The sequence below is a fragment of the Centropristis striata genome, chromosome 11 (assembly GCF_030273125.1).
Source record: "Centropristis striata isolate RG_2023a ecotype Rhode Island chromosome 11, C.striata_1.0, whole genome shotgun sequence".
Lineage (NCBI taxonomy): Eukaryota > Metazoa > Chordata > Actinopteri > Perciformes > Serranidae > Centropristis > Centropristis striata.
Window position 1 is genome coordinate 28,413,612 of NC_081527.1, and position 26,487 is coordinate 28,440,098.

At 39.8% G+C, this 26,487-nt stretch overlaps 1 protein-coding gene across 1 annotated transcript; it reads right to left on the reverse strand.

Moving 5' to 3' along the window:
• Positions 1-3,061: 3,061 nt before the first annotated feature.
• Positions 3,062-12,004, reverse strand: LOC131979833 (Krueppel-like factor 6). Its single transcript, XM_059343884.1, has 4 exons — positions 11,692-12,004; positions 8,740-9,322; positions 7,162-7,285; positions 3,062-6,035 (listed from the first exon to the last, which is right to left on the reverse strand). The coding sequence occupies exons 1-4, from the start codon at positions 11,791-11,793 to the stop codon at positions 5,984-5,986; spliced, it is 861 nt and encodes a 286-aa protein (XP_059199867.1). The 5' UTR covers positions 11,794-12,004; the 3' UTR covers positions 3,062-5,983.
• Positions 12,005-26,487: the final 14,483 nt, after the last annotated feature.

Consider the following 26,487-nt stretch of genomic DNA (forward strand, 5'->3'; position numbering starts at 1 on the left):
AGTAAGATGAAAACTCGCCGCTCTTGGCTGGAGCAGGAGGAACAGATTGTCCTCACAATGCACATTCCACCAACCGGCTCACATCGATGCTCTTCTGTCAAACTTGGGATAAGCTTTCAATCTAAATATCCCGATCATGAATATATCTGGATGAATAAGCAGAATATTCCCAGTTTTGCCTGATTTCTACATGCTTTAAATACCTCATCTGCTTATGGGGAGGTTTGGATCATGAGATGGATGTATTTAATGGATGAGTGCAGTTTATTACAACCAGTTTCTTTGGTCATTATTTCTATCAGTTATATTACTCAGCATATGTGTGAACGTTCCTGGTCTCACAGGAATCCGTGAAATAGCCACGGATTCGCTTAACTCAAAATCCGTAGAATAGCCACGGAATCACTCAAATTTCCGTGAAACTGACACAGATTTCGCTACAATGCAAGTTAATGACAGTCATATCCCGTGCCTCTTCCATGGATATTTTTTCTTATTGGTTTGTGTCCAAGTCACGTGACTTTCAAGGTTCCGGCGGTCAGAACAAAAACATGGCAGACAGTTCTCTCATTTTTAGTGAAAAAAATCCATATTTTGACTTAGTTTCTGCATAAATATGGATTTTGATTACATTTCTAGCGAGAAATATATGTTTTATTTTCTAAATATTCACTCAGTGAATGTACATAATCATATATATATATAGTCATATCCCGTGGCTATTCCAACATACAAAGTGATTATGTACATTCACTGAGTGAATATTTAGAAAATAAAACATATATTTCTCGCTAGAAATGTAATCAAAATCCATATTTATGCAGAAACTAAGTCAAAATATGGATTTTTTTCACTAAAAATGAGAGAACTGTCTGCCATGTTTTTGTTCTGACCGCCGGAACCTTGAAAGTCACGTGACTTGGACACAAACCAATAAGAAAAAATATCCATGGAAGAGGCACGGGATATGACTGTCATTAACTTGCATTGTAGTGAAATCCGTGTCAGTTTCACGGAAATTTGAGTGATTCCGTGGCTATTCCACGGATTTTGAGTTAAGCGAATCCGTGGCTATTTCACGGATTCCTGTGAGACCATGTTGGTGTGAACACAGTGGGATCACTAAAATGACAAACTGAAGGTTTACAAAGATTATCTAAAACATTGTTTTATTTTAAACTAAATAATTTAAATGTAATAATCCTCTATTGCAGGTCTTCACAACTACAGGAAGTATGAAAGGTCAGAATTGAACAAATAAAACTGGCCTTTAGACAGTTTGGGACACAATTTTACTGTCCGCTGCCTGATCTGGGGTTTGTTTCAGACCTGTAAGATGTGACTGCTTGTTTTCAGTCCTAATGGATTACTTAAGCAATGTTGTGGTATTCCCTTTCTAAAAATTAAAGGATAATTCTGGTGTTTTGTTTATCAACACATCTCATAAAAAGACCAAAACCAATAATGAATTACTCCTACTTACTATTATGTATCTATCCAACGTCTGATATTTCTTATTGCCCTGTGCCATAGAGCTTTACACTGCAAAAAAAGGTGTGTCTAAAACAAGATAAAAACACTAAATCTGAGGGAAATTATCTTGCTGCATAGACAGATAATTTCACTTGACAAGATTTCTTATATTAAGATTATTAAATCTAGAAATAAGCATGTTGTACGCTTAAAATAAGAAACTAACTCTTAAAGCAAGATAAATTAAAGCTGCAAGCAGCGATGAACTGGCCCGAGCAGAGTGACCTGCAAATGATTTGTTTCTTACCAAGATAAAAAAAACATTTAGATTTAGAAGTTTTAGATAATTTATCTTGTTTTAAAAGTTTATTTCTTATTTTAAGCATTCAACATGCTTATTTCTAGATTTAACAATCTTAATTTAAGAAATCTTGTCAAGTGAAATTATCTGTCCATGCAAGTTAATTTCCCTAAGATTTAGTGTTTTTATCTTGTTTTTAGACACCCCTTTTTTGCTTCATTTGTTATTGCCCTGTGCCGTAGAGCTTTATTTTTGTCCAGAAACTATTAAAAACACCAATGAGCCACAATATCCGTGTTTCCATCAGCAAATTTATATGCACATTCTGAAGATTTGCATGAGAAAAGCTTGATGGAAACACCAAAATGCGATAAAACTTTTGAAAATGTGCTTGAGGTAGTTTTTGTCTTTCTTCCAAAAATAGTTAATAGTTAATGCACTTAACAGAAGATGGAAACGCTTAGCGAACATTAAACTTACATGACTGATCAGCTGTTTCCGCTGACATGAAAGAACAATTAGAAGTTGTCCATGAATCCAACTCCTGAAGACATATTTTCTCTCATGGGTGGCCAAAGTTGTCCAATTAGCAACCTCTTTTGTATTTTTTCTCTCTTGCTCAATCTATGATTCTTCTTCTTCTGTTTACTGACAGATTAGCCTAAAGCAATACATTAAACTGCCATCTTCAGACCAAAGTACATTTATGCAGCTTTGTTTATTTGCTCTAAACCAGCTGATGGAAATGTCCCTAATTATCATTTTCTTTAATACCACATTTCAAAATTTCACTTCAAAATTAGATTCGACTTTCATGGAAACAGTTACTGTTGCACATGTTCTTTCTTTACCATGAACACAAACGCTGTTGTTTATTTTGACTCCATCATTCGCTGTCCTGCTGCCCTGAATACTCACTAGAGCACCAAATGTGGATTAATCCACCGCTGAAAATAGTCCCATCAAATGCACTGTGGTTAATTCCAGTTTGAGCAACAAACCCAGCTGTTTTTGGAAATGACTGAGCCTTTTTAAAACTGTTTCCTAAAGATTTATATCAACACATTGTCGGATTTGGTGAGAATAATAATAAATATTTGGCGCTGGTTCTAGTTGCTGAATCCCTGCCAGTATGGTGAAGTTCTGTAGCTCACCCTGACCTTTGACCTCTTTGGGGAAATGAGGTAATTTTACCTTTGGGAATCTATTGAACGTCCCATAAACAGAGACTTCCTGGCTGACTGTGTCCCGGGAGCGCTGCAGGAAAAAGAAAACAAAAACCACATGTAGATCCAATAAATTCTTTTTATCGATTTTCCAATAAAAAATACATTCATACAGAAACTATTTTACAAAACAATTTCAAATGAAAAAATCTTGTTATGCCATAAAACAAACAAAAATAGAGCCTCATATTTTATCTCCATGTTTATCCAATAAAGATTCTCTAGCTAAAGATAGGGCATCTTCGCGGGTCTTTGAAAAGTTGAGAGAAAGAAATTACATAGCAAATAAAAAAACAAAAAACATAATACTTAGCGGGCAACAGAATGCAAAATTATGACAATTCAAGTGTCCAGAACAATTCACGTCTGAAAAGTTTTTTTTGTTTTGTTTTTTTCTTGAAAGATGATAGGCCACAGGTGTATACGCAATTGATGCCATTTTTAAACGCACGTTTGCTCTAACTTTCTCCAATCAAGTCAAAAACAAAGATGTTACAGAAGCTGATGAAGGAGAATGGAGTGTGTCTATTTTACAATAATTCTTCAGCCTCTTGTCTTCATTGGTTCATCTTCTTTTTTTTTTTTTTAGAAACAACACACTGCACTTGTTTTTGGTCCCATACCCTTTCAAAATAGAAGCTTCCTTACAAAATTCTCTTAGTTTACAATGTACATATGTTGCATTTTAGACATTTCTCAGTGTATGGACTTTCTTAATGTTGTACAGCCGTGAGTTTGAGTTTTATGACCACTTAAACCAGCCAATAAAGCAGATAAGTTATTTTTACTTCCATATGTCACTTACTTTCCAACAAAACTGTATCCAGTAAAAACACCTTGGCTCCAGAATGTTTTTTTATTTTTAGAAATAGGGAAAATGGTGATGGAGTTTGTCCAAATTGTGAAACTGAGGGGGATTTCAATAAAGTTCAGATAAAGATCAGAGAATTTTATCAACCCACAGAGGAGTGAGTTGAAGTCATGTACAGTAACTAAAGTTAAAACATGCATATAGTGAAGTTGGTACAGACATACATCTGGTCCTGGTCTCATCCCAGTTCACCTGCAGACACAGACAGAAACCTCTAGACCTGCAGCTCAGCCAAACTGGTTAGACTGGTTTTTGTACCGTTTAGTCAGATCACGGGTTGTTTAAACCAGCGCTGAGTAAAGATACTGACTCACCCTGAGGGCGAGAATCATCATGACAGACAACATCAAAAACAGACTCATGATAGAGACTGTTGTCACTAATCTTAAGGACACAACCTTTTCTTTAAGGGCTGTAAGCTTCTGACACATCGACGGACATAAATGGCCCTGGCGTTAATGTTTTCTTTGCAGAATTTGTCACAACCTTGGTGGCTAAGCATTGCCACATTTCATGAGAACATATTTCCACGACTCTGTACCTTTGACAGCAAGTTATAGTCCATCTGAAGTGCATCCACGCCACTTTATACTACATAGCAGTAAACCTTCACAAAACTGAGTTGCTTTTTCAAGTGCTCCACGATTCTGTCTCAGACCTGGGTCATTTTAGAGATTTTAGATATACTTATGATATGTTCAACAAAGAATGCACAGAAATGTAAAAATGGCAGTCATTATGAAGCTGATATTTAGTTTATTATTAATATTATTATTATTATTCAGGAGTTTAGAGGAGTCTGTCGTGAGACAAAAGGGCAAAGGTGCGACTGTATGGATCAGAGCCTTTATAAAGCAATTCAATAACGCACTAGTGCATTCGCAACCCCCGATTGGTCTGTGTGTGTGTGTGTGTGAGAAAGAGAGAGAGAGAGATCTATTTAACAGGACAAGGCCACTTACATAAGGCATCAGTAAGGTCAACAGTGCATTTACAGATAGAACAAAAGAGAAGAGCAAAAGTGAAGAAAAAGAACAGAAATCCCATGATCAAGACAGTTGCTAAGCAATAGTGGTATCCCCAACTTATCAAGAAAATTAAAAAAACAGAATGACTGCCTTATGTGTTTTGTACAATACTATGATATTGAGTAATATGAAGGTAGCTGCTCTCGAATGGAATTTTGTTGTCCTATAAGCAAACAGGTGAGCAACACATCCCCAGATCCCATGCAACTTCTGTTATAATGGCATAACTGTTTGTGTACAACCGTTGTTTTTTTTGTTTTTGTTTTTTTAAGATACAGAGCTTACACAATGGACAACAAAATGAGCTTTATAGCGTGTATGTTTTTGAGACAGGCTACGTAATACATTGCACATTTAATAGCTGCACTAAACAAAACGACCTCCCGTGTGTGAATAGGGAGCTGTAGTTCCAACTCCGGGCAGAAAGGGGGCGCTCTCTAGCAAACCAGCTCCACAAAACAAGCCCCGACTCCCCTCCACAGCCAATAGACTCAAACAGCACAGACAGAACCTTTTTTTTGTTGTTGCTTGCATTCATTCTCAGTGAGACCACAGATATCCCCCCAAAAGCCTCCCTCGCATCACATCACCCCCTCCAAGTCATTCACTCGCAGTTCCACAATGCAAGCTCCATCCATCCGCTCCATAAAGCCAGCACAGGCATCCAGTCGCAGGCACTCACAGTCCCCATGCGTACAGGCAAACACACTGTCATTGGAGGAACGGCACCCCCGCAGGAGTCCCATAATCCTCCAGGAAAAAAGCGTTGAACACCATACAGAAGAGTCTCTTCCCATCTTCTCCAGTCCAGATTTTTCCAGTTTCTTAAACATTTTTAAATTCTCTCCCCGCCCCTCCCCCCGCTCCTCCGTAAAAGCCTTTCAAGAGCAATCTCCACAGCGAGGTGTTGGAGGCACTAAGTATGGTGCAAATAATAGCCTGCGTTGCTTCATGTTTTTCCACTGACTGGAACACGGCGGTGCCCCTGTTAACGCTCCCAGGACACACCGGCCTCGCTGATCCCCCCACAGGTCAGGACAATCAACCAGAATCATCCCTCAGAGATCTCGACACGGAGGCCATCTTAGATGTGCCTCTTCATGTGCAGCGCCAGGTGGTCAGAACGGGAGAAACACCTGAGAGGGGAAGACGGAGATAAGATTTAGCTGTTGGATTCATTGCCAAATATATGGTAAAAAGAGCACAGTAAATATCGTTATTATTGTTAATGCTACATATGACTGCTCAGAAAAACATGTTTTCCCGTTGTTTTCATATTTTTGGCACTTCTGTAGTTGTTTTCACCCAACTAGGAGATATCTTCAATTTTAGTTTTTTTTTCTCCATTTGGTCTTTACGCTATGACATGAACATGGTATATATTTCAGGGACAATGTATGCATTGACCAATCATGTTTCAATGAGATTTGGTTGCATGCAGGTAATGACCATGTGCAGAGAAGAAGAAGCAAAAAGCATTTAGGAACTCTTTTTCGCTATCCTCTGATGATGATTTGGCATTTTATGCGTTGTTTTTTATTTATTTATCTGCATTTGTTTGCAGATTTATGCTCATAAAGAGTATCCAAGATTATGTCTGGACCTTAACACCTATACAAGGTAATGATGAAGTTGCTAATTGGGCTGCAAACAAAGACTGGTGCATAAATCTAGTCTTGGCCTTGATTTCTGTTATCCGGATATCCACTGGCTACACTGGAACCCTAGAAATACTGTCCGTTGCCCCCAGAGACTAAACTGTCATTAGACTGTCAGTCCTTGGCCCTGCTTTTTCTCTCATCCTTTCTCCTGTCACAACCTATAAATGTTTGTCTTATGCCATTATCTGTCCTTTCAAGAACTACCTGGGGGACGAGATGTTGTCCACTCCCTGCCATTTAAAGTCACGGCACCTTCTGGCTTCTACTCATCTGCAATCCCCATTCATATCTTTGTATTCAAAACTCCATCCAAACCCCTTGACCTCGGCCCCGCTCCATCAGTCTATCCTTGACCCTCGTTGACCTCTCCACCTAACATGACATTTGCATAAACTAATTTGCATTCATGTGTTGTGGTCTTTGCTAATGAATGAGCACTCAGCCCAAGGTAAATAGGATTACAGCTTTACAGGTAATGTTCTGGAAATCTTTTTGAAGGAGGCTGCAATCAAATACTTTGATACTTAAGAAGAAACCTCTTGATTTCCTCGGCTGCAGACTGACATTAGATTACATACGTGGTTAACATTGACTCTCTCACCTGTCGCAGTGACTGCATTTGAATGGCTTCGCTCCAGTGTGCTTCCTGAAGTGTCTGGTGAGTTCATCGCTTCGTGCAAAGCGCCACTCGCAGCCCTCCCATGAACACCTGTAGGGCTTCTCCCCTGCGAAAAGCACCAAGGAAGAAAAAAAATTAAGATTTTTTCGGGAAGTGCATTCTTTGCCAAAATGTGTTTTCAATAACTTTGCAAGACACCATTGTTGAAAGATTACTGCATATGATCTGCTATTTTTTGTCCTTCAAAGAACCTGCAGAAACCTGTCTGTTGAAAGTTCACCTTTCAGTAGGTTTAAAGACATGATAGTGTTTTGTCAAATTATTTTCTTATCCATTTAATCTTATCTCTGTGTCCCTTTGATTATTTGTCTTCTGACTTCTAACTTTCAGCTTAAATCAAAACATCAGAATATCTGACATTTAAAAGTTCAACTTCTCAAATATGTCTCCAATATTTGCAGCTCTTTCTTACGCCAGGGGGTTTAACAATGCTGATTTCAGAAAGAAAAACTGAGTCTGTATAAGAAGGTGCTAAGCAGATTGAGCTGACTACTGCGAGCTGAAGAGAAAAACAACCTCGTGCCTTGTGGGTCTTGAGAGCTGTGGTATGCAGCTTTAAGGAGCTGCTCGAGTAGACGGCTTATGTAATGGGGGCGAGCTGCAGGAAAAAATAGAGCCTGTTCTTAATGGTACTGAAGACCATTAACCATGTGGCTAACATGGTCAGAGAAGGATGCTAGGAATGCGACTTCCTCTGCTAATGGGCGGCACAGCTGTAAACAGCCTGGCAGAGGTCAAAGGTGACTGGGGAAACTGCTCACATTTGAACCCGGGACAAAACACTGCAAATGTCAGATTCCCATAATTTTTTGACTGTGAATGCAACCGGGTGAGTTCGGGAGCCTTTTCCCATGGTGAAATCTGAGATCTGTTGATTTGTTTTCAGGATCCACATCCTCTGGGTGCTGCGCAAACCACAAAAGAACATCCCTCCCCCTCCCGTCTCTCACTCCCTCTCCCTTCCCCCTGCATGAAGTCACGTTCATCTGTGTGAATTAGGTCATAGTTGAGGGCATTCCTCCTGACAAACTATTCAAAGTATGCAGGAGTGTTTTCAACACTTTGATCAACAAATCAACATTCATTTCCCTCACAATTTCCAGAGGTTTTCACTCTTCAGATGACTGAATTCAGGTTTACTTAGCAAAAAAAGAGGTTTAAAAACCTGTCAGGGCAGTTTCCCCCCCCCCCCCCCCCCCCCCCCCCCCCTCCTGTGAGTTTACACTCATGACAGTGATAAAAACATCTTTAAAAAAGGGCTTAAAAGTTTTTTTTTTGGCATTTTCAGGTTGTCCCTAGATGTTTTTATTATTGTCTCTGCACCTAAATCTCTTAATAATGTACTTTATTACCTGTGTCTTTTTTATCTACTGCTGATTTTAATGTGTCCGAGTTTTCTCTTTTGGTTTCTGTAGCACTTTGAGATTTCTTTATAAAAAGTGCTTTACAAATAAAATGTATTTTTATTATTATTATTATCTCACTGGCAAGCACGTTTACCTGTGTGCGTGCGCTGGTGTGCTTTGAGGTGCGAGCTCTTGGTGTACACCTTCCTGCATCCGTTGAAGTGACACCTGTGCACTCGCCTCCTGCCGTCAGGTGACGCCTCCCCACTGGTCAGCCCCGACCTCTCTACGGTCCTCTCTATGCTCCCAGTCCTTATTTTCCCAGGCGAGTGCAGCACAGTCTGTATCCCGCTCCACACCTGAGCGACAGAGCCCTCCTTGCCGAGCTCGGGCGAGGACGGCGGCGTGCTGATGATGGTGGAGCCCAGGTCTTCGCCACCGTCTCCCAGAATGTCAGTCAAAGAGCCGGAGGAGAAGTCGAGGGTGGGGGAGAGCTCCTCGGAGCTGTCCGAGGCCTCACTGCTGGCGTCAGAGTTGAAGCCGCCGGCGTCGAGGTGCTGGATGTCCTGATTGTCTTCCTCCTCCTTGATGTGGGGGATCTTTGGGTCTGACTCGTTTGACTTGTCCCCGCAGGCCAGCATCAGCTTGCTCCACAGGTCCTCCTGGTTCTCAAATTTGATGTCCGTGGCTGAGACGTAGGGTTCGCTCTGGAGGTACCGCTCCAGCTCGAGGCATGTCTGTGTGGAGGGAAGACGAGATAGCAGTGAGTTCATGGGTGCTCAGAGCCCGAGGCCTCGAACACAACAGGAAAGTCCCTAAAACACCCGATTTGTTTTCACGGGAAACACACACTGGTGTTCTTCTCTACACTGTGTTTATTCTTAGCAGCAGCAGCAGCAGGAGGGGGAAATGCTATGACACTGTAACACCACTGGCCCTGCTTCCTTCCTGCCGGCAGGAATGAGGCAAGACACAATGTCCTATGCAGAAGATAGTCAAGTACGTTTTAAGGGTGCCCTCTGAGGCCATATCAGGGAAGATTACAAGCACCACATTTCCTTCTGAGAGCATGCAAGAACAAGGTGCTCTTACCCGAGAACGCTTGCATGGTTGTGTGTGTGTGTGAGTGTGTGTGTAGGTGTGTGTTGGGGTTGGTCATGAAATTTACATATGCTACAGAGCCCCCCATTGGGTTAGGGGAGTGCTTGTAGATCTTTTAAATCTATCAATTATTCAGGATAATGTGGATTTAATAATGCATTTGGAGGCATCGCTAGAAATAACATAGCACACCAGGGACCTAGAGGAGGGAGGTCTGGTTCACGGGGGTCCATAAAAAGCCTGGCATGAATACTGCAAGAGCCGCTGTGGATTGTGGGCTTATTTTTTTGAAAAGGAAGTGAGAGAGCACTTCCTCAACCCACTGCAGTCAGCGAGCACAGGCCAGAGATGAGGGCCGCTAACAGGCCCATGCAATTCACAAATGAAACAGACCACAATTTACAGCCAAATTTAATCACTGTAGAAGTGAATAGACCTGTGGTACCTGCAGCTTGAGTTCACACGATAAATCTGAAGGATCGCCAGATGATTACTTAACAAATTGGGTAAGAAGGAAAAATAATCTTCTACACTCTGCCTTTTCTTAAACCTATTCTTAAGTATAATACTGTAGAGTTTCACCTCCCCAGGCCTCTATCAGCATTAGTCTCCCTGAGAGGGAATATCCCTCTCTGGCTGCACTCAGCTCAGAGCCACATGCACCTTAGAGCATGCATGCAAAGCTGCATTACTGGATTATTTAATAAAGTGTGCAGATTCAGCGGTAACCTGGATACATTTTATAGAAACACTTCAAGGACAAGCTTGAAAAATATTATTTAAGTCATATAGCAATATAAAAATGGATTTAAAAAACTTCCATAATGCAGGTTAAGTGTCAATAAATCAAATCATGTATGTTCTTGGACAGATTTTTACTTATGTCTAAGGTATGAAAAGGTCACTACAACTCATCACAAACACACTTTGTGTCTAAAATTGGAATATTGTGGGCACATCGTAGTAATTTAGTAATGAGAGAGGATGCATTCAAGGCAAATGTTTCTCGTCAGCAGTGCTGGATGAATCCCAGGCGAGCTTTAAATGCCTGGGAGGGCGACTTGGCCCGAAGCCCGAAGAGATCTGATAGACGGAGAGATAGAAGAAGACTGGAGCGTGCTGCCAAATCATTTCATCTCCAAACCCGAACAAGAAGCGACTTTTAGCCCTCCCCTTCGTTTCCAGTATAAAACTCCACTGTTCTGTCATCCAGGGGGCCGCTCTGTCGAGCCAAATTGGAATAGAAATCAGCCTCTCTCTCTCTTTCTCTGTCAGCCTGTCACTCTCTCATCTGTGTGTGTGTGTGTGTGTGTGTGTGTCTGCGTGAGAGAGAGAGAGAGAGAGAGAGAGAGACAGTGAGCAAGAGCGAGCGAGGTAGAGAGAGAGAGCAAGAGAGAGAGAGAGAGGAGGAGGAGGAGATACGCGCAAAGGCGCACGGCTCGCTGCTCAGTCGCCAAATCTGCAACACAGCGTGTTTTTATTTTATCACGAGCCGATGTGCCACAACCTGCAAGCGTGAGGCGAAAATATCATAAGCAACATTTTCACAGCACACCTTACTTAAAATACATCTATAAGAATGCCAGAACATAAAAAAACCCGCAAACCACTTCAAAATTATTCGAGCGACAGTATGTTTATATTTAAAGAATAAAAAAATATCCTATAACGTATAAGTATAACAAGGTGCTGAAAAGTCACTATATTGTCTCACAGTGACGCTATTAAAGCTAGTGGAAATTTCATAGGAATGTTAAAGAGATCTGTCATTAAGGGAACTTGCATCACTTCCCCTAAAAAAGCATGCAATGCGACTTTTAAACAGGGAAATTGATATTAACTGTTGCACTAAAGCAAACGTGGAGTTACATAAACAACTTTGACATCCGCACGCAGCTGTCATCGGCAGAGAAGTTTCCCGAAATCACCCGCATTTTCTATATCAAACAGTCGCACAGGTCGAGCTGTCAGGCTGGCAGCTCAGATGGAGGGAATGAGTCGTTACCTGCTGCCAGTACTCTTCCAGAGATGGTAAAGCTGAAAAGTATCCGGTGTCGTGCACAATCTGGAGCTCCTGGAAGATGCTACACATGGGGATGACATCCATTTCACTCCTGAGATGCAGCCACAAGTAGAAGCGAATTCAAGCTTGCAGTGGAGACGAAGCTTGTTGTGTTCGGAGAGACGTCTCGGCTGTATTTGCATGTATGATAGTCTGGAGTCGTGCGCTTCCAGTGGAGGTTTTGAGCGTGTGACGCACCGAGAGCGCACAACACTGAACTCTCCAAAAGTCTGTCAGCGCACTGTAAACTTCCCCCCCGATTCAAAATTACAGACAAACCCACCCCCATGTGATTACATTACGTTTCGGCACGTCCACCAATGAGCTCTCAGGAGCGCACCACCCGCCTACCAGACCACCCCTGGCCAATGCCGAGCCGGAGCCGACTCATCCTGTCTGTTGTGGTTGGTGCGCGGTTCGCAGCGTCTCCGGCTCCCATTGGGCCAAATCAGCGCTATTTTTAGAGCGCTATATAACCCCAAACTCCTCTCGCACCAAAATGAGGAAGTGGAGTTTTTCTACTGATTCGAGTGTGAGCGTCTCCGGCGCAGCGGCAGCCGCAGGAGGAGCGCTGGCTGCTGGCTGCAGGCTGCAGGCGGACACTGTGAAACGACGCTCCGCTCTCTAAATAGACGCACTTCTCTGTTTTTAGTATTTCATCACACACACACACACACACACACACACACACACACACACACACACACACACACACACGGACATCACTTCTCCTGGCGACTCGAGCTTTGACTGTAAAGTCTGCAAAGAAAGACAGAAGCTGGTTCCTTATTTTCTCCTGTCTGTCTGTCTGTCTGTCTGTCTGTCTGTCTGTTTGTAGCGCGCAAACAGGCAATAATATTCGGAGGCGTCAGAAAACTCAGGGGGATCGTCAAAGATCTGATCAATTTTCTGTAGTCTGTGAAACATATCAGATAGACTTCTTCTTTTCATGGCTGTCCAGAGATCCATGAGGAGTATTATGAGTCTCCCTGTGACAGTGGAGACAGTTTAATAAGCTATTAAATTATAATAGAGTTGCCATAAAGATGATTATTCACAAAATGCAGTGCAGGTTATTGTAGTGGCAGCAGCTTGAGGCATATTATGAGGGACAGGTTTGCTTCTGCTGGAGATAATGTGTGTGTGTGTGTGTGTGTGTTAATCTCAATCACCTGTGGCTCTTTCTACAAAAGACAGCTTACTTCTCTTGCACCAAAGCGTTTTCTCGATTACGATCATGAAACCACATTGCTGGTTTACTCTCTTCCTCTCTTCTAGAAGCAGGAAAGAAGAGGTAAAAAAAAAAAGCGCGGGCCACCAGTGATGCATGGTGCAAGTTTCTAATATATGATACCAAATATATATAAATATGTCACAGCTCTAGACTGAGTTATAAATATACATTGGCACTCTTCCAGAAATGTATTTTCTTTTTTCCCTCATTTGAATGTAGATAATCATTGCTCGTTGCAGTGATCAGTGCTACCACACTTCCCTTCGCCCCCGGATCAAAGAAGCATGAATATTAATCAGAGGTAATAGGCCTATATGTTGATATATGAAGAGATTTATGTCATGGGTATGTGCTCTGCTTCAGGCTTTATTACGCTGTTAGCATAAAAACTTCATTTGTAAAATGTCATAATGTCATAAAACTTCAATAGTTCATTATTGCAGGGCTTTTGAAGTACAGGTGATTCAGTCTTGGAATGAATGAGGCTTTTATTTTTTTAAGTGAGGAGTTAAATTGCCTACTTCCCTTCAGCTAATATGACAAACAGCCCTTTAATTAGTTTGAATTTGTGCTCTCTATCAGCTGTCAGCAGCTCATTTAATCTTACTCCATCAGTCAAAACACTATGACTAACACTGGATGTCTAACATACAGTACATGTGAGTAAAAACTACATATCCAGTTGCATAAGATGTGGGATAAAGTTGAAATCAAGCGGAACAACAGCGGCATTGACGGGTTAAAGGCAGGCGATGTGACAAACAACATATTTGGAACAGAGCACCATTGTTTGACCCATCGGCCCGGCCGAGCGCCTCCACAACGGAGTCTCTTTTGTTGAGATCTCAGCTGTGGGCACATTTGCAGCACTCAGCAGCATCACATTCTGTCATGAGTCTATGGGGTTCGGGGACAGAGAGCACATGGACGGGTTTCTGTTGTCACACAGATGATAAGTAATAGAAGGGAAGAGTCATGCTTCCCTAAAGCACCAATGATTCATTGTTGACCTTATAAACAGCGCAGAGGACAATAGAGTATTTATATCAGTGCACATACTTTGTACCTTCCGTGCATAATACTTCTTTTTACATGCACGGATCAAATCAATGTGCACACAATTTTCCAGAAATGTATTGTTTTACAGGGTTTTTCTACATTAAATGCAAATGCCATAAAAAGTAAATTACTTTTATTACAAACATTAACATGGAAGTTGGAATCTATAAATGAATATGATGGAACATAATGGATTTTTTTTTTTACAGTATTATCCAATTGCTTAATGGTCTTTAATGTTAAATTATAGTGAATTTTATGTAAAATATGCATCATATTGCTGAATGCAAAATTAAGACAACTTTCTGTTCTTTTACAGTAAAACTTAATCGTAATAATAATAACAATAATACTGATAATAATAATAATAATAATAATAATAATAATAAGTAAAACAGTAAAAAAAAATCTGAAAAAAAATATTGCAAAAATTGTGAAAAAAAGTCTGGCAGCAAAAGTTGCCATTTACCGTCATATTCAAGTAAAAACACAACTAATTGTTCTGCAGGATATATAATATGTATTTATAAGTATAATATTTGTATCTAAAAATAATTATCTGTGCAATAATTTGCATACAGTTGTTTACTGTTATTTGATGGTAAATCTGCTGCCAGACTTTTTGCCGCTTTTTAAAAACTTTTTTACAGTGTCGAAAACTTGTTGCATTTCTCTAACTGTTAAATGATAAGGAAATATAAACCATAATAAATTATTAGATTAATGCCTTAAACACATCCAGGCTGCAAACATTAACATCATTATTATTGCTACGGTGGCTTTTACATGTGAGATTCTGATTTAAGAAAACTTACATGTCAGAGTGTTTCTGCACTGCTGTCACAATGTCTCAATTCAGCACACTCACCAGCTAATATTTCTAAGTGACACCTTTGTTCTTTCATCACTAAAAACCCTTTGTGCTTTGTGAAACTTTGTATTTAGTGTCGACAAATCTAATTCCAGCATGCTTCTTGTTCATAATGGAAGAAGTCATCCGAAGACTTCTGGTGCACACATAGCATGAGTCATACGATTGTATAGAATCAGTGCAGTTGCCGTGAAGTAGTGACTGATGTTGCTGGTAATGCACGTGGGATGCCGGTCGGTGACAGCATGAATCCATAGCAACTAAATAATGAGCATAAACAGCAGAGAGAGGAGCAGCGCTGCTGTGCACCACTCAGGCCTCGTTTATCTGTTTATTTGTGTATGTCTCATGCTCTCTGCTGTACACTATGTGCATGATGGTTTCTGTATTGGGAAATGTGTTCACTTGATAAATTACTACTTGCACAGTTAAAATAAGATTGATGCATAAACATTTTAGTGAATATATGGGAACAGAGCAGGATTTATATAAGTTATCATATTACTAAACATAATTTTATATACATATCTTTTTTTCCAGTACATTTAAATGGGTGTTCTAATCATAACCACATCTTTAACATTTATACCACAGCTGAAAATCACAGTCAGTCAGCACAGGATGCACATAAGCCCACAGACTGAGAGTCCTTCTGTAAAAGTGTAACTACACACTGTATCAGCGATCAAGCAGAGAAAACAAACCACTGTTGTTTCTCATCCAACACACGCAGTTTAAAATCCTGCATTTGGAAACCATGCCAAAAAATGGTCACTCACTTTTAATTAGCTGTCCTAAAATTCTTTGCACAGCAGATAATGGCCAGTCCTTAATTTGCAAACAGTGTCTGGTGCCTGATTAGAAATCCACGGTCGCAATTAGGCTAAAAAAAAAGTTTTGTTGTTGCCATTTGGAAAGAATAGTCAGATAGCATAATAACAATGAGCCAGAAGCTGCGCATGTTGTTGTGTCTACCCTTTGATTGATCGTCTAGCAAATGTATGCTGTTTGGTGCCATTTGGATGCATGAGAGAGTTGATTTTGCTAACATATTCAGTGTGTGGCACCCCGACTGCCTGTCACTTGAATCTAATCAATGCAAAGATATTCAGAGGGAAGAAAAGTACAGTATGTAAAAGCATAGAGCAGGCACAATGAGCAACAGTGCGTGGAGTGACTCTGCTGCAAAAACAAGCAGAGTTAATGTAATTGGTTCATTACATCACATGTCTAAGTGATCTTGGGTTTTGATGCACTGTGGATGAATCAGAATCATAAGACCTCGGTTATTAAAGGGAATGGATGCAGTGTTCAGAGGAGCAAACACTGCTTTCGTTCCTGACGAAGCTGAACGAGACAGTTTCTTCCCCCTCCATCAACACCTGCCCACAAAGTGCTTTTGAACAAGCTTTTCAATTCCCAACAGTCCAACAGTATGAGGTAGTTACACTGGATGACCTGAGTGAACGTGAAGCTCAGAGCTGAACACTTTCCCTGGATGAGTAATACGTGTATGGGGAATCAGCAAAGATCTTAAGTGATGTTTACATGGTTTCGGGAAGACAGAAGCCTCGGTGCCCATGACAAATATACATAACATCACCAAATAAAGACAGAAGAGCTTTACTAACACTGCAAAAAATGGGTGTCTAAAAACAAAATAAAAATCTGAGGGAAATGATCTTGCTGCATGGACAGATAATTTCACTTGACAAGATTTCTTAAATTAAGATTGTTAAATCTAGAAATAAGCATGTTGTATGCTTAAAATAAGAAGTTTTATTTTAAGTTTAATACGTTTTTTTTAAATCTTTGTAAGAAGCAAATCATTTGCAGTGCACTCTGCTTGGGCCAGTTCATCGCTGCTTGCAGCTTTAATTGATCTTGTTTTAAGAGTTAATTTCTTATTTTAAGCGTACAACATGCTTATTTGTAGATTTAACAGTCTTAGTGTAAGAAATCTTGTCAAGTGAAATTATGTGAGATTTTGTGTTTTTGTCTTGTTTTAAGACACCCTTTTTTTGCAGTGAAGTTACCACATTCAGATTTTTATATGCAGATATCTGCATATGAATACAGAATCTGTAGGCAACAGGACAACATATTGGTATTGACAGTTCATGGTAGATCTGGATTTTTTTGCATGCAGGTAAGCAGTCAGTTTGGCGAGAAAAGGGGAAAAATGCATTGGCTGAAATGTAATCTCAAAACCCAACGGCTATTGTCTGATGTCAATTTAGCTTTTTATCAACCTTTTTTAAATGTAAATGCATTCATATGTAGAGAATCATTCTGTTATTTACATAGTTTCTAAGCTTTTTACCCCATTTTTGCGACTCAAATTGCTTCTCATACCAATGACCTGGCACATGGAAGAGGAAGTCTTGGCCCAGATATTCTCTATCTGGAGATGTGCTGGCTACACTGGAACAACAGAAATATTGGCCATTTCCTCCAGAGGCTAAATTGTCCTCAGACTGATAGCCGATTGGTTCCAAGCTTGGAATAAGATGGGTATAGTATAAGAGATAAGCTTGATCTACACCCGTACTTTATGCAAATGTAACCATTAAAGACAGCTGTGCCATCTCCAGTGATACTACAGTTTTTTGCAGAATTAACTTACACCCAGAAGCCCAATCATTGGAGCTATAAACCTGCCCAACTGTCATTAAAGTATAGCCCACTTATATGCCAATATTAAATAAATTCGATGCTTTGAAGGCACAAATATTGCGTTACATATCAATGAAAATACATTTGCTCAATTCAGCATAATTTCTGATATAAACCTCGCCAATTTTTGAGTCTTTATATGAGTACAGATACAGGTCATTTTGTTGGTTTGTTAGTCTCTGTGCACCTCTAATCTAGCCTCTACTCATTTTAAGAAAATTAGAAAATCTAGAAACATTAGACAAAAAGTATCCCAAATCTTTACAAGCCGCCCAAAACCTATAATTACCAATTATATACTAATTGAAAGACTGGATGTGAAGACCACGAGAGCTGTGACTGGTCTGCTGCACAAGTTTCCATCCTGGGTGATTGTTGATAGTGAAGAAGACATAAAGCAAGAGGCTCAGTAATATTTTCCACTGTAAACTTTCTGCTTGTCATGTTCGTCATTCTCTAACACAAACACAAAAGATTTAAAGGCAGTTACTTCAGCTATCAATAACTGTACTGTCACTTTAGCGAGACAGAGAAACTTTCCAATTGTTGCACTATTACCATGGACGACAATAAACAAATTTTAGGACATTTGAAATAAAAATTTGCTTGACATCTTCCTACTTTTGTGCTATTAATCCATTTTGCTGTTACTTACAGTGGGGCACTATGCCACACAACTACACTTATTTTCTCTCTTCTGTGACTGCTTATTTCTTTTATTAATAAATAACAGATTGTACATTTTTAATTTATAAATTAATTTGAGTTGTAACAGGGTAGGCGTAATAAGCCTACGCCTTTTCGGTCCAAATGTATTATTATTAATAAATTATTAATTTTCTTTCTCTGTTTACTTATTGTTTACTTTGATCAATGTTTTTTTTCTGGTTTGTTACTCCTCTTTTAATGACATGTAATGACCGAAATAAACGGAAACTAAACAAAACGAAATTTCTGGCTACAGAAAGGGAAGGTAGGAGAAGGACAGAGAGGCTTTCCTTCACATCAAAAAGGAGGACACTTTGCATACATGGGACAAGCAAGCAGATATTTGTTTGGTATGATCCGGTTTTAAGCAGAGTTGTACTCCGATTAGCTCGATGCTTGTCAGTGCTAGCATGTCTCTCGATAGCTACATCGCTTCAACATAATGTACAAAACAAAATGAAACTCCTCCCTCTTACTTTTTGTAACAAACCCGTGTTCTCTTGGTCATTCCGGGTTAAAGGAGGTCTTTCGCTTTGGCATTTTCAGACTTTCAGCCGCTTAGAGCTTGATTGACAGCCTGGTGGTAGCAACTGGCATGAGCTAGTGTGGCTTATTTGAACATTCAAATGAACCATGTGTTGATAGGTCACTACACGAAAATGTAACCAACGAAATTACTTATTTTGACGCAGCTTTTTTGACACACATTTTTAGCCAATAAGTATTAAACTAACAAGGTAACAAAAGGCGGACCTTTTTTTGTTATTTTCTTAAAAGGAGGACAAATGAGTGGACAGGGCATTTAAAAGCCGGACCGTTTCGGCCTTAAGCCGGACGGATGGCCACCCTAGATGCTTCATGATTCTCCTCAACTGAATCACTCACTCCATATACAGAAACACTTCTGAGAGTGCCTATAGTTTTCATGTCCACAAAGAAAGGTCAGCTCAATGTGTTTCCAACATCCATCCCCTGTACATTAGATGAGTCACGACTCTGCTCCATCCCATCTGAGGGACACGTCATCTGCTCATCTCAGAGATGAGCAAGACCCAGGTTGAGATGACCTGACTACAGTGTGTTAACCATTTGCTGGACGTTGGCATGCTGGGTCTGAGCGTCCCAGGGGAGCGCTAAAGAGCGATCCAACAGAGCGAGAGAGGAAACGAGAGCTGCAGCGACAGATAAATGTGAGTGCCCATATGTAAGGCTCAGCTCTGCATGTATGGAAAGCTTTTAGGTGACGTAACATGCCGCGTTTGTGAAATTGTTGCTGGTGACATCATTTTGTACAAGCGACAAGCAAGAGGCTCAGACAAGGCTCGGGTCCCAGAGTTGCAGACAAACTGTTGCAGTCGATCTGAATGACTGTTTTGTCTGATGCAGAGCTTTACACTCAGCCTGCTACAAGCTTGGGAAAAACAGAAGTGGTGTAGCAAATGTATTGATGTGCTAATTTCTGCGTGATGTCATCTGGCAACCTCTTATGACTCTTTGAGCAGTCAATGGCTACTTTAGAAAGAAGACTGAGCCACATGTGCCCTCTGGCAGCTGTAAGGAACTGGTGGGCGGCAGCAAAAATGTGTCCTCCTGTTCTGAACATGGCTATCTCTGCGGCACAGAATACACATGGCTGAGTCCTGCACTTTGCAGTGATATTAGACATTTTATGATAATTAATAGAATGTTAAAATTAACATTAATTGAACATCAGTTCAGCCAGTAGGAAAGATAATGCAGATTAATTTCACTTACTTATGATACTGAATAATTTAGCATAACCCCATAAACTCCATACATGTAATGGCCTGGTTCATATAATGGACTGACCTTAAGAGTTAATCTAGTTGAGATCCTGGTGCTGGTGGTGGGAAGAGGAGGAGGTGAATTCCCAGGACAGTGATATGATGATATGATGTTAACGGTTTGCATGCATTTGGCCAATGCAGTGAGTTGTCAGAGGCCTTTGCACTGGTGCAATATTAGATCCATGTTCAACTTATTTTTTTGCAAAACTACTTTTTGCTCTTGCAGAGGAACACAGAACTGATACACTGCAAAAAAGGGGTGTCTAAAAACAAGATAAAACACTACATTTCTGTCCGTGCAAAATGATCTTGCTGCATGGACAGATAATTTCACTTGACAAGTTTTCTTGAATTAAGATTGTTAAATCTAGAAATAAGCATGTTAAACACTTAAAATAAGAGATTAAATTTTAGAACAAGATACATTTTCTAACACTTCTAAATCTAAGTTTTTTTTTAAAATCTTGGTAATAGCATCCTGCCTTTATACCAACACATGTTTGAAATGAGTGAAGCACTGTCAGTTTGCCCCAGTTTGAATTAAGGTGCAGCATTCAACATAAATGATTTCATTGGAATATAAAAAGCAATACTTTAATTGGATAAACATGTTGCTACAGCACAACGCGGCACAAAAGTCAGTGCAGCTTAGCTATGCTATGCAATGTGATGCTTCAAGCAAGTTTTATTGGTTTTAGCTGGAAATTGATGATAATTGACACTTGTGACTTTGGGTTTGCAGTGTATGTGATCTGCAAATGTCTGCACATAGGTTAAAGTCGGGCCACATGCAAACTACCTCTTCCACTAAAAAAAACAAACTCAACAAGAGGAAGAAGTCAGGTGCAATTTAAGGAAAGAAAATCACTAAAAAGGAGTTTGGGGCTGGTTTTTAAGGAAACAGTTGAAAACTGGGAAATTTATAGAAAAGCTCAGATGAATGTTTAGTTTAGTTTTGCATATATACATATATACACTCACTGCATACATATACACTTAAATTAAGATTGCTAAATCTAGAAATAAGCATGTTGAATGCTTAAAATAAGAAATGAACTCTTAAAACGAGATAAATCATCCAATACTTCTTAATCTAAAGCTTTTTTTTAGCTTGGTAAGAAACAAATCATTTGCAGGTCACTCTGCTCCGGCCAGTTCATCGCTGCTTGCAGCTTTAATTTATCTTGTTTTAAGAGTTAATTTATCTTGTTTTAAGGGTTAATTTCTTATTTTAAGTGCACAACATGCTTATTTCTAGATGTAATAATCTTAATGTAAGAAATCTTGAAAGTGAAATTATCTGTCCATGCAGCAAGATCATTTCCCTCAGATTTAGTGTCTTTATCTTGTTTTTAGACACCGCTTTTTTGCAAGGTATGAAATAATTGTGCAGAAGAAGTTTGAATAAAAAAACAACATTTCACCTAAAGTCCTTGTCTGATGTTTTTTTTTTTTTTTTAATAAAGTATACATTTTAAACCTGGATGAACTATTTCATATATACAAACAACAGATTGGTGTACAGATAAAACCCAACTGAACCATCACCTGTGGACATGTACTTGATTAAACTGTACTGTATACAGATATACTCCAGTGTTTTGCTCCCATATGCTCGCCATATAGACGATCTGTGATGCCTACCTATGCATGGATTCACTTATTTCAATCTGTGTGTGTGTGTGTGTGTGTGTGTGTGTACTTGTAATCAAAGAGCCATTTGCCGGCATAATTGTCAGTGGCTGCAGTGAACGAAGCTGAGGAGAGTGAAGTCACAGATGACTGTGAGTCATCTCCGTCTCATGACCGGCTGCTCTGTGGAAACACAGGCCTCCACTCTACCTTAACCAATAAACCGTGAAGTGTGTCAATCTGCTGAATTTCTCTGCTTTGGTCCACGGGGGAAAAACTCCCCCACATTAAATACTGAACTTCTGTTGGAGATGTGACGGAGCGGCAGGGTGACCAAAGGGTTACAGAGAACAGCCAAGAGCCAGTGGGTCACAAGTTTAATCCACCAGCCAATGTGGCGACTACACAGCTTTGCAGTGAGATTATGTTTGGTTACATTTGACTTGACATTATCTTATTATTATTTCCCACTTTAACAGGTCACAGCATTGAAAGGGTTTCACAATACAAATATCTGGGTGTCTGGCTAGATCAAAAACTCACCTTCAAATTTCATATTGACATACTTACAAGTAAATTAAAACCAAAAATAGGTTACTTATACAGAAACAAAGCAAACTTCTCTCTGTTCTGTAGGAAATGGATCATTCAGGCTGTTTTTTTTTTATCAGTTCTGGATTATGCTGATGTTATCTATAGACATGCTTCTGCCTCCACTCTCACTCCACTGGACTCTGTCACCAGTGATGAATCTGAGTGCAGAGTTATAAACCGTTTCTCCACCCATCATTGCATCCTATACAACAAGGTGGGATGGGCACCTTTATCTGTGAGATGAGACATGCATTGGTTCCTTTTCATTTATAAAGTATTGATAGGCGACACGCCACCATACCACAGCACTTTATTAAACGGGTACAGTAATTATCCAACACGCTCTAGTGATTAATGCTTAATGTTCCTCGGACAAATAGTGAATTTGGAAAAACTGCTTTCAGTTTTTCTGCTGCATCTACCTGGAACATCTTACAACATTCACTCAAACTCAACACAATTATAACTCTGGGCCAGTTTAAAACTATGATAACCAATAACTCTGCCTTTCACTGTAACTGTTTTTAATGTTTTTGCATGTGTTTTTGTCTATGCTTCTTTGTATTTTCTCTGTACTCTGTTTTGTGTTTTCTCTGTACTCTCGACATCATTGTAAATGAGGGGTTGCCCTCAATGATTCCTTGAGAAATAAATAAAGGATACATGAAATAAATTAGATATGCTTTTAGTTTTAATGTTTTTAATAGTTTTATTGTGTGCATATGCTTGTGTTTTTTTTTAATACATGTCCCCTTGGAGACTGGATTTTCCTATCGATTTAAAGTGAAATTGAACGACTCAACATCTTCGAACAAGACAGCGAACCATCCATTCCACATGATTGCATCAGCCAAATGTGTGAGATGTTAAAAAATGTAAAAGATAAAGTATTGATTTCAGTTTAGGGGAGCACAGCTGTTATCATCAGCGAGCGCTGAGGTCAGTTGTTTTAGCTTTGCTTTAGCTCTGGAGATTTATCACCTCTGTTGAATCACAGAGAGAGAGAGAGATAAATTGAATGCTGATCCTCGGTGGAATAAGAAAGCAGCTTCGCTCCAAAGTGAGATATATGTGAGATATCAGTCGATGCATTTGCGCCTTAGAATGTGATTGATGGCGTAAAATGAAAACAGCGACTCATCAACAATTATTACTGAGGGCTAACTTGAGTTCTTGGTTGGGAAAGTGAACATTTTACTTACTGTGTATCATTCAATAACACTCTGCAGTTACATTCTTCTTCATATTGATACTGAAAACAAACTCTTTGAATATTTCATCTCATTATTGGTGGTGGACAATTTTTCAGTTGCAACCTGTTGCTCGTTTAGGACCATTTGGTTCAATCTGTTTAACACGATGACAGAAAACAATTTAAAAGGACAATGGTGGACAGACTCCAGTAAAGTGCACAGCGTGCCGTAATGAAGCCGAGCGCTCATCATTTCCATAGCGCAGGGCCACGGTTTCAAAGACAGGCTCAATTTGGTTCCTCATCTCCATTATTGGCCCCGCACTTAGAGAGCGCCTTGAATTAATGAGTCGAATCATCAGAATCTCAGCCTAACAAAGCAGAAAAAAAAAGACGAGAGCAGGTCTGAAATGACTAAACTGCACCTCGGGAGTTTATGACGGAATGTGTGCAGGGTCTGTTAATCCTGCTAATGTACAAGAATCTTTATGTTCATAATGGTTTGTATTATACCGCACTGTTGCTTCACTGCTTACAGGAATTAGGTGGAACACGTTTTTAAAATGTAGGTATATTTAAGTCCTTACAGTTAATATTAGACTTGTATTTTTGCTAATCATCCTTTTCCTCCAACAGTGGCTGGGTGCAGCAAAGTGGAAACGGAGTCAGCGGCACTACAGAGAGCTAAAAATGATTTGCAAGTTACAAAATCTTGCACGTACGGTCCAAGTAGCACACATCCTGTTGTTCATGAGAGGAAGGAAGCCGCCGTATCCCTGCAAATGGGAAATGCAGAGGACACAGATGAATTGATAGGAAAAACAGGTAGTGGAAACAAACATTAGACAGTGCAGTTAAGGATATGGCGGCAGTGCGGGGAAGCAGTGGAAAGATAGTTAAAGGTTGCTGCAGCCGAGATAGGAAAACATGTCGTGGCTGCAGTTGGGTCCCAGTTTTATCCAGTCTCAGCTTATTTTTTACTCATTTCACTCCACATTTATGATTCTAAGTTGGATATTTTTCAATCCTTTCTTTCCTTTCCTGCCTGCTAATGCCTCTTCCAAGTGTTGAAGACTGACCAATTCTGACTTGATTCCCATGTCACAAGGTTTCTGATTCTGTTTCATATACACTACAGGCCAAAAGTTTGGAAGCAAGATCAAATTTGTACAACAAAAGATCATCATTGCTATACTTTGCAACAAAATAAATATGATTATTATATAAAGAGTCTCTCAGTAGAACACATTTTTACTATAATTATCAGGTCTTTGGGTTTTTATTGCTTAGACTTTTTGTATCCTTCTTTCCTTAAGCCTTTATCGGGCAAAGAACTATATTTGGTAACTTCAGGTAATATTTCGAGAAAAAAGTTGCAAATTTACAAGAAAAAATTGTTGCAGATTTAAGAGTGGGAAATCTGTGCGAAATAAGTTGCAGATTTACGAGAAAAAAGTGGGAAAAAAGCAATTTTTTTTTTCTCCCAGATTCACTTTAAATCTCATAAATCTGCATATTTTTTCTCTTAGATTTGCCACTTTAACCTCATAAACTTTTTTATCAAAATATTATTTTTGTATGTTTTTTTTTTTACACATTCTGGCAGTATTTAATATCCTCCAATATTCTCTAGGGTTGAAATTTGGAATTTGCAAGTATTTCAATGAGTGCCCTCTTAATGGTTAATGTATAAATCTGGACTCTTTTTTCTTTTGTCAGAGATATGAACACAGTTGAGATTTATTAGGATTTTTGTATCCAATCTTTTAAAAGCCAAAGAGCTAAAGTGAAAAATGCAAACTGTGATTAGTTTTTTACTTTTGCACTGAAGTTGTGACTCTTGCAAGTCTTCTCAACCCTAAAACTAAGCCCTTCTTCTTTTCTTTTGTTAACATTTATTCAGCAATGATCTGGTAACATCAATGTATACCTAAAGGCAAGTTGAGGAAAATGCTTCAATTCAATGAAAGTAAAGTCTGATTATGTAGTAAACACATCCAAAAATCAATACTGGTTTTTAAGAAAGCCATTGTGAACAGAAAATTTAAGTTGCTTCCAAACTTTTTGCCTGTCTATCTACATAGTAAATATGAAACACATCTGAATCCCTGATGGAAAAACCGTGTCAAATGCTATAATGAAGAAAGGCTCTGTTCACACCAATCTCTGTTTTCCCCCCCTAACATCTCTATTGTTATAGCGAAGCCCTTCAGTCTGCAGGAACAGAGCATTCAGCCTGCTAAGTTTTATTTTAACCTTTGTTTTTTCAGGGAAGTTTGGCTGAGCTGCGATGTTCCCTTTTTAAAACTCATTCATTCATGCTGGGCAGCTCCACCGCAGTGCTTCACTCAGCGATATTCAGCAGGATCCACCTCATTGTCCCCATTCAACTCGGAGTGGAGCATGCTTGAGGAGTGTACATCATGGGAGATTTTTTTTTCTCCCTGCCCTCGTCCTCCCACTCAGCCCGGCCCCAGCAGCTGTGAATGTGATGATAGGAGTGAATGACCCCGGAGGACCCTGCACGACCAGCCCCCCCATTCAGATCTCCGCCGCGGCTGCCATCCCATAATGCGAACAAACAGGAACGTGACCCCTTCCTTCCCACTGTAACCCAGACTTGGAATCCAGTCCCCCCTTCCTCCCCACTCCGAGGGGAATCCTCCACTCGGTCAGCGGCATTCCACATCCTGTCTGGCTGACTCGTATGCAGAGAGAAAAGAAAGCTTGGGGAAAAACTAACCACACTTACATGATCAAACGGCATGTATAGTCTGAAAGTGATGCGATGATTCTGCAAAAAGCTAACCAATATTTATGGTATTCAGGCTACATAATAATTGCAACAATGCAACATTTCTTTACTTTGGCCCCTCAGGATATAAGAGAGCAGAGTAAGTGAGGACTCAGGCCCAGACTCAAGAATTCATGAAAGGTTTGGTCAGCAACGTGGCCAAACCAGGAT